This window comes from Nothoprocta perdicaria, unplaced genomic scaffold (genome assembly GCF_003342845.1).
Source record: "Nothoprocta perdicaria isolate Ctin4 unplaced genomic scaffold, notPer1 scaffold_38, whole genome shotgun sequence".
Classification (NCBI taxonomy): Eukaryota; Metazoa; Chordata; class Aves; order Tinamiformes; family Tinamidae; genus Nothoprocta; species Nothoprocta perdicaria.
Window position 1 is genome coordinate 321167 of NW_020455621.1, and position 8147 is coordinate 329313.

Below are 8147 nucleotides of genomic sequence, written 5' to 3' on the forward strand. Positions count from 1 at the left end.
GCCGCGCGGGAAAGGACCCCGCCTCGCTTCCGCCGACGTCATCGCGCAGCGCCCGCAGAGGGTGCCCGCCGCGCTGCCTGCGGAGGCGAGCGCGCCCTCCGCGCGGCGCATGCGCGGCTGCCCCGAGAGAGGCGTCCGGCAGGCGCCATCTTGGCGCCCGGGAAGGGCGCGGAACCGTTGGGGACAACGTTAAGCGTCCCCAAAATGACGTGCAAGGCAACGATTAAGCCAGTTTGCTTTCCCTTAAAGCCAGCTGAGCAGGCGTAGGGCTGAAGCAAGCTGCACACACAAGCTGGCAAAGGCTGGACGCAGGGCACGTGGGGAAACRAAACCCAAAGATAGTGCCCGTTTCAGCGCGGAGCTTCCATCTTCAGCTCTGCTTCCCTTAAAAATTGTGTGTGGGGGAGGCACGGTAAAGGCAACTGATCTAAGAGAGATTTTCCTGCTCCAAGGTTAATGTGTAAGGAATATAAGTGCTTTTCCCGCTGTGGTAGTTGTGGTAGCCACCATGTCTGCGCATCACCGCAGCATGACCCAAAGACCCATCTTACTGAACTGAAGGTTCACAGTTAAACACTGTAATGATTTGCATAACTTCACCCCTTATTCCAACACAAGGGTTTTTTTTTTTTTTTTTTTCCTTCCCCTCAAACAAAACCATTTCACATCAGTCTAAGTTCACATACGGCCTAGGATGGACCCTGGCCCAGGAGGATTTACAGGCAAGGCATTTTAGCATTCAGATATGGCCATACACTGTATGGGAAGGAAAGAGTATCTGAATTCAATTTCTAAAAATGTCAGAACAAAGCTTTACCACTTTAAGAGGAGGCAAAATCATTAAGTTGGCCTATTGCAACTATTTTGTGYAACATTAACAGCTTAGCTCAGTAGAAAATCCCCAAAGGCAAAATTTCCAACACACTGTAGGAAGTCATCTACAATAGAAACCTTTCCACAGAAGGTTGTTCCCTTTCATTGTGTTGCTACTCCGATACAGTTTAGCTGAGGGGAAAACTGACCCTTTATTAATCTCCTTTAATTTAGCTGCCTGTTTGAGGCGCAGCCCTACGTGTTTGTGCAGTTACGCTCATCACAAAGATGAGACAGATCAGGGCCACGGAACCTTCAAAACAAGCAGCACAAAGTCATTCCCGCCATCTCATTCCAGATGGCAGGCATGTGTACAKGTTTAGCAAGGTCAGATTTGATTTATGCTGCACAGCGACAGAACTTGACCTATGTTACACTAGCCCTTGAAGCACAAGTATTAATTCCTTAAAGGTCTTTCTTAATTCCCAGTGACTGGTCTGTTGCAGAAATGCAATCAGGTACTACATCCACATTATGTGCAGCAAAATAAAACCAGTTCTGTTATTCTAAATTTCCCACTACAAGAAAAAAATACCATTTAAAACAGGGCAACTGGTAAGAAAAATATGAAATGAGGAATTCACTTTTTAAACATAGCTACAAACAGACAACCAGATATTAACACATTAGACTTAATATATTTAGCAACTTTATATTTTCCACTTGTAAACTGAAAATTCCTTTTTACAGTTCTCACAGTGCAAAATTAATGTTATGACTACTTCAGTATTAATTTTGAGCTATTCTACCTGAACAATCCCAAAGGAAATAACTCTATTAACCTCTGCTGTGAGATGGAAATGCACTCCTGGAACACAGTATTAAAACCATGCCATCTCTATACCATGATTGGGATATGGATTTCTAAGTTGTACTGTAATATTTTCTGAGAGAAACCAACCACCAAAGAGACACTCCGAAGACRAAAGCCATGGGAAATACTAAGGATGATTATAACTATAGCAGCAACGAAAAAATTATGACAGAACACTCTTGTATTCAAACATTTTATTAAAAATAACCAACATTTTTACATATTTCAGTTAGTCCTGTCAAAAGACTATTTGTTTTTCCCCGTTTTCTTTTTAGTAATACTTCTTAGTCTCTTTGTTTTAGTGTTCTTTTTCTGTGGAGTTGCTTTCTCACCTACAAATGAATCACTGGAGTATCTTTTGGGTTTTGATGGGATATTAGCTCTGTCCTTACGACGGCGAGCCTGATTTGGGTTTTGTTGCTGTGCTTTCCCCTTCTCGACACAGCGCTTCACTCGCACCTTTCTTCCCATTAGATCAGAGTTGTTGAGTTTCAGAGCAAGCTGTACAGCATCTGTATTCTACAAAAAYAGACATGCAGCTTAAAGCTATCATACTCCCAATCACTTGAGTTTCAAATACAGTTGTCCCTTTCTTTTTGCAAGGAGAATTTTACAACAGCACCAGACTGCTTGCTTTATTGCATGACATCTCTGCAACGCTCAGGAACATGATCAAACCTATGTAGCTCAGACCTCGGGCATCCGATGCACAAATACTTGAAAGAGTTTTCAAACAGCCTACACAGAACATCACAGAAAGAGGCAGAGAGATGAAAGAGGAAAAACAGGGGCTGGGAGAATTGTATTTGGCTGGAGAAAAAGCTAGGGAGGATCACACTGRGAGAATATTGAAAGAAAGCACGTTATACTGCATCTGATTCAGGGTGAGCTAATAACTGGCCACCAAAAGATTTCCAGTTATGCAGCAATGGGTGAAAATTACGCCAACTGAATTCATTATCTTTCTCTCCTTTAAATCTCTACTAAAATTTGCTTATTTCACTTCAACGTTTTGCAACTTCTCACAGCCTAAAACAGTTTCTTTGTATCTGCTCCCACAAGGCTGGTCTTCCAAGCTACTTTTCCAAAAAAAATCTACTGTTTATTGCCAAATAGAAAGGCAAAAAATCAACAAGACATAAAGGAAAATCTCAATGCAGATTGTGGAAAACAACCAGTGTCCTGAAACAAGCCATTCACACGTACCTCAAAGAGAATATAGCCAAAGCCTTTGCCCATGCCTGTCTGTCTGTCTCTCACAATTCGCACTGCTACGATATCGCCACAGTCAGCAAAGTGTTCTCGCACAGCTTCGTCGCTGATGTCTGCAGGCAAGAGCAACAAAATAGATGATTCTTCCATCAAAAGTATGACCAAAATCTTTTGCCTTGCCAAACATTTTGTATTTACCCATTACAGATACACAAACATATGTAGTCATTCAGAAAAATGCCATTAAGTCATCAGTGCAGGCTTAATTCTATTTATTTTCACAGTTACTCATTCTCGAAGTTTTGAAGAATACAATAAAACCAAAYCACCAGGGAGAAAAAAGGCACAGACTGAAATGATTTTTTCAAGTTATTTATCATTTCAACAGGGCAGAAATTAAAGCTTCATGCTACATTTTTATAGCTCCTTCTTACACCAGATCCTATTTCTGAGATTAATACTRACAACAGTAAGTCTGAGCAAGAATTTCTTAACTCTATGGCTCAGTAACTGATATGTGAATTTTAGCTGGATGGAGGAGGAGGGCCTTTTTACTTTTTTACTCACAGRTGCTATATTTCTATTCTGATAAAGGCCACATGAGCGAGGCTTTCTCACACTTACACTATCAGAAAGACAAGCATGAGGTACCAGTACCAAAATACAGGTTATTCTCTGTTCTGTTGTAACCTCCACACAGTTACAACCTACTGCCTGCACAGAGTTGCTCACTCTGTGGCTCAAAATCAGAAGCTGCCACTGTGTGTCACGAGGAAGTGGTTCACACACAAATGGCAATGTCTGTTTGACAGGTGAGAAAAATCTATAACCTAAGCAGTTTAGTCACAATTATTAAAAAAAAAATTATCAAGCAAAAACAAGAACTGAAAATATGCKTGAATAATAACACAAGAAAACAATTCAGCTGCAGAATTTGTCAGAAACTTACAACTACTTCAGGTGTTTCGGTTTAAAATTAGATGAGCTATTTTAAAATTTAATTCCTACAATTCCTGATATCAAAGATGTTTAGTTACCTAAACATGTTCTATAAATAAGAGATTAAAAAAATCTCTAATGTCAACCTATTCAAAAGTGAATATGGTACATGTTCATGGTACATTTTAGACTTACCATATGAAAGATTCCCCAAGAATATAGACCGCTTATTGTCATGCTAAACAAAATAAAGAAGAAAAACAAAACAGTAAGTTATTTGTTACAGAAAAAATAGTCTTTTTCAAGTGAGGTATGTTACTTACTGAACTGTTTTGTGATGCAAGGTCAACTCTAATATGAAATCCACTAGCAATTTGTGTTCCATTCCTTTTGTAGCAAAAAAAAAAAAAAGTAAAAAGGATGTTGATAAAGAATAGAATACAATGAATAAATAGTACTTCATTTACAAAGTCATTGTGTAGTATTATTCCACAAGCAAATTTATGTTTAAGTTCAAAGAAATGTTTTTACTCTGACTCAAGAAAAAAGAAAAAAGGGCAGTTTAAACTATCCTTTTAACACATATGTAAATCCACTTGTTCACCTGAGGTCAAGGAATAAAACCCAAACTTACTTTTTTAGAGCCTTAACGGCATCACATTCTTCCTTAAAAACAACATAAGCATTGATGTACTTCATGTTAGGGTGTACTTTACGCCTGGAAGACAGGGAAAAGATGCTTATTGTTAAAATAATTCCCATACAATGCATGCACAATGCACATAAACTTCTTATTAAACACATTTATGTCTCCTACTTTTCAGACACAGTAACAATTTCACTTCCCTAAAAGGCAGAATTAGTCTCCCATATCCAACAGTTTTACTGTACACCTTATGCTGTCTATATATGCACCTCGATCAAGTTTCTCCAGCCCCTATGCACAACCAAAGGTATTCAAGAATTTTTAGCACTTTCTTTCTCTTTCCTAAAATGCCATAGACGTAACTTACATATCTAATTACTTACTACTATAATAGACATTATTCTTTTTTTCCTGTCATGAAAAAAAATACCTACACACAAAAAAAAAAAAATTACAAAAGTAAAAAAAAATAAATAAAATAAAGTATTGAAGTTGCAAGCAGAACCTACTTTATAGCTGCTAACTTTTTGGATAAAGTATCTTCTGCTGGAACCTGTAAGATAAACAGAGGTTTAGTTAACAGCCTCTTAGGTCCATTCGTGCTAAATATTTGTTCCTGAAGACAGAGAGGCAGTTCCCAATCAAAACAACACAGTCAATACACTGAGCAATTGGCTGTTCCTATGCATGACCTAGGAAGACCACAGAATTCTCTAGGTTGCTTTGACTTACTCTTACGTTTCTTGAGTTCCAGGACAGTTACCTTTAGCTATTTAACACATTCCACTGATTGGCAAACAGTATGTCCTTGCAACTGTGATTTTAAACCATGTGAATAATACCTTAAGTAAAAAAAAACTGTAATAAAGGCATTCTTCTCAGACAGGACAAAACAACTCTTGGGTATATTAACTGCTATTATAGAAAAAAGTAAAATGTAATGAAAGAGATATCTGGGATCATTGATAAATTCTCCAAGGCTAAAAAGCAATGGTGGGAACAAGGTGGTGTGTGGGGGGGAATAAGCAAACAAACCCATTCACAAACAGATGAAAACACAAGCCTTATGAGTACTACATTTTACGGTAAGCAAATAGATTTTGTTAAAGGAAAGAACATACCACAGAACGGAATCGAATGGATTCTATTTGCCCATACTCTTTAAAAAGAGACTTCAGCATCTAAACAGAGAGATTTTAGATAGTGAATACTTTTTTTCATCCTGTAAATAAGAACTATTATTGTTGAATTACTTCRAAATTTTTTATTTTCATTCTACTCATAGGAGGCAGGAAGCGCTAGCTAACTTTTGACAATCTTTGACAATAACTTATAATGTTGAAAGGACTATTAACACACACAAGCAATTTATGATATCTATGCTCCTTATCCTGTTGATTGCTACAATTGAGTTTAGACACCATATTATAAAAGATAAAATAAAATTAGAAATATTTATGAAAAAAACTGAAGCAGTATTTGGATTCAAAATCAAATGCAGATTCCAGCTTTGTACTCCTACTTCTCATTTAATAAAAGTTTTGTCACTGAAAAATAAATTAACCAATTATACTAAAGAAAGAGCAACTACATCCACTGTTGTAAAGAGCCTACCTCAAGTTAAAAAAAAGACTGCCTCTAAGAGTTTCTTGCAATGACCATTACTTCCTACTTTCACAGAAAGCAATTTTATTCACACCTATGTGATTTTTTCAAGTGGAGATATCCCTTTAAACAAAGAATTGCTATAATTCTTTCCACTTCTTTGGCTGACAGCACTCACTCACATACCTGAGCAGTACAGTTGACAGGTAAATTTCCAACAAACACTGTTCTTCTGTTTTTTATTGTTTCCTCAGCTTCATTTCTTTCCTTTTTTTGTTTTCCCGTAATACCTGTATCGGCATTAGCAACACTTCTGGTGATGATGTGAGAAGTTCGGGTTTTTTGCTTCTCTTTGCTTTGGAACTTTTTTAGCTCCTCTTCTTCATCTGCCTGCTCCAAAGCACACTCCCTTTTCAGAAAAATAGATACAAATTATATGGGGGAAAAAAAGGGTTTCTGAAGTCAAAGAAACAAAGCCTCCAAGATAAATATTTTAATTTACATTTTAAATAAAGATATTTGAGATAAGATTTTCAAACATTATTTTTCCTGTTCATTATACATTAAACAAATTTGATCATTCCACAATTTAAAAAGATAATTATTTGCTGACCTAGTGCCCTTGTATTTGGTTTTGGTAGGCATAATTAAAAAAAAAACAGAATAAATCATATCTTATATGATGGCTTTAACAGAGTTTTTATTATTTCATGAAGTCAGTATCTCTCTCAAGTAATTGAGATAATATTTACTAGCTGTTAAAGCAAATTATAGGAAGCTTCCCATACAACAACAACCCTCCTAAAACACAAAGTTAGTGAAGAGTAGAATGTTATTGCTCCACTAAGGTCATAATCTTGCAATTAATCTATCTGGGATTATATATTTTTTAATCTTATCATAAAACTATAGTTTACTCACCTATTTGCCAATCTTTTCTCTGCTTCTGAAGGTTCCTTCTTTTTGGCCTTCTTCTGTTTTACAGGAGGTTCTTGACTGGTAGATGATCTATGATCTTCAGACTCCTTCTCTGCTTCTTCTGTGTGCTTTCTCTTCTTATTTTCCTTTAAAAAAAATGTTAAAAGACATTAACTTGGAAAACAAGATTCTCCAAACAGGTATTTTACATATTGCAGTTCATTTGGAATGCCCCACTAATTCTGTAAGAAGCAGTATCTCCTACACCTGGATCTCACTTGCCATTGGTGCATCCATCCTACTGCCACTGTCAACATCATTTGTGCTCTTCAAGTAAGCACCGTAACAGCAGCAGTTTATGAAAAGCAATCAATGCTAAGAAACCTACATTCCAGGAGGCTATAAAAAGTACCAATGCACAAAAATGACTATAGGTTGACTACAAGAAAAAAACATTACAAACTATCTCTGGGAAAATCATCTGTCCTCCTGCTCCCCCCAGTAAGAGCTGTTTATTTAAGCTTTCAAAAGCAGCACTGCTCATTCAGGGAATGYTTGAAAGCAGTTTGAAAGCTCTGGTGGAATGTGTGCTGCGTGAAGCAGGTGCCCTCAGAAGCCCCACGCCAGCACGTGGGAGCTTGCWGAGTGCAGCTTGTTCAGCCCTGCCCCTGGTTTCACAGCCTGAAAAAGGGGTAACAATTATTTACGGAAAGGTGCCGTCCTCTCCTGAGGGTGGTATGATGAGCACGCGCCTTTTGGGGCCATTCCCTGCACCACTTCACCTACTGTGGAAATGAGGGCAGGCTCGCAGAAGGCTCTTGGAGAACACAGCGCGGAGGCGTTTGAGCCCAGCACGTCCAGGGAAGAGCAAGGACTTGCTGCGTTCCCCAACCCCCCGCCAAGGGCCGGACCGTTGGGCTGCACATCCCGCCCCGTCCCACGGAACCTGCCGCTTCCCCGGGGCCGCGGCCGCTGGCGGACACTTACCCTGGGCACGGCCACGAGCACGGGCGGCGCCGCGGCGCCGCTGAAGAGCCGCGCGAGCGGCCGCGCCGCCGCCGCCTCGCCGGGGCACAGGCTGTCCACCACCTGCCCCACCACGTACTCCCCGCTCGGCGCCCTGCACGGGAGAACAGCGTC

General features: G+C 39.2%; 1 protein-coding gene across 1 annotated transcript in view; it reads right to left on the minus strand.

Annotated features, from left to right (window-relative positions):
• Window positions 1-1784: 1784 nt before the first annotated feature.
• RBM34 (RNA binding motif protein 34) overlaps window positions 1785-8147 on the minus strand; it is an 8615-nt gene continuing 2252 nt past the window's right edge. The window contains exons 2-11 of the mRNA XM_026044714.1: window positions 7995-8127; window positions 7011-7153; window positions 6276-6498; window positions 5606-5665; window positions 4994-5037; window positions 4473-4556; window positions 4162-4225; window positions 4034-4076; window positions 2894-3012; window positions 1785-2206 (exon numbers count right to left, since the gene is read on the minus strand). Of these exons, the coding sequence (XP_025900499.1) occupies window positions 1934-2206; window positions 2894-3012; window positions 4034-4076; window positions 4162-4225; window positions 4473-4556; window positions 4994-5037; window positions 5606-5665; window positions 6276-6498; window positions 7011-7153; window positions 7995-8127 (1186 nt within the window). The 3' untranslated portion in view covers window positions 1785-1933. The remainder of the gene's footprint in view (window positions 2207-2893; window positions 3013-4033; window positions 4077-4161; window positions 4226-4472; window positions 4557-4993; window positions 5038-5605; window positions 5666-6275; window positions 6499-7010; window positions 7154-7994; window positions 8128-8147) is intronic.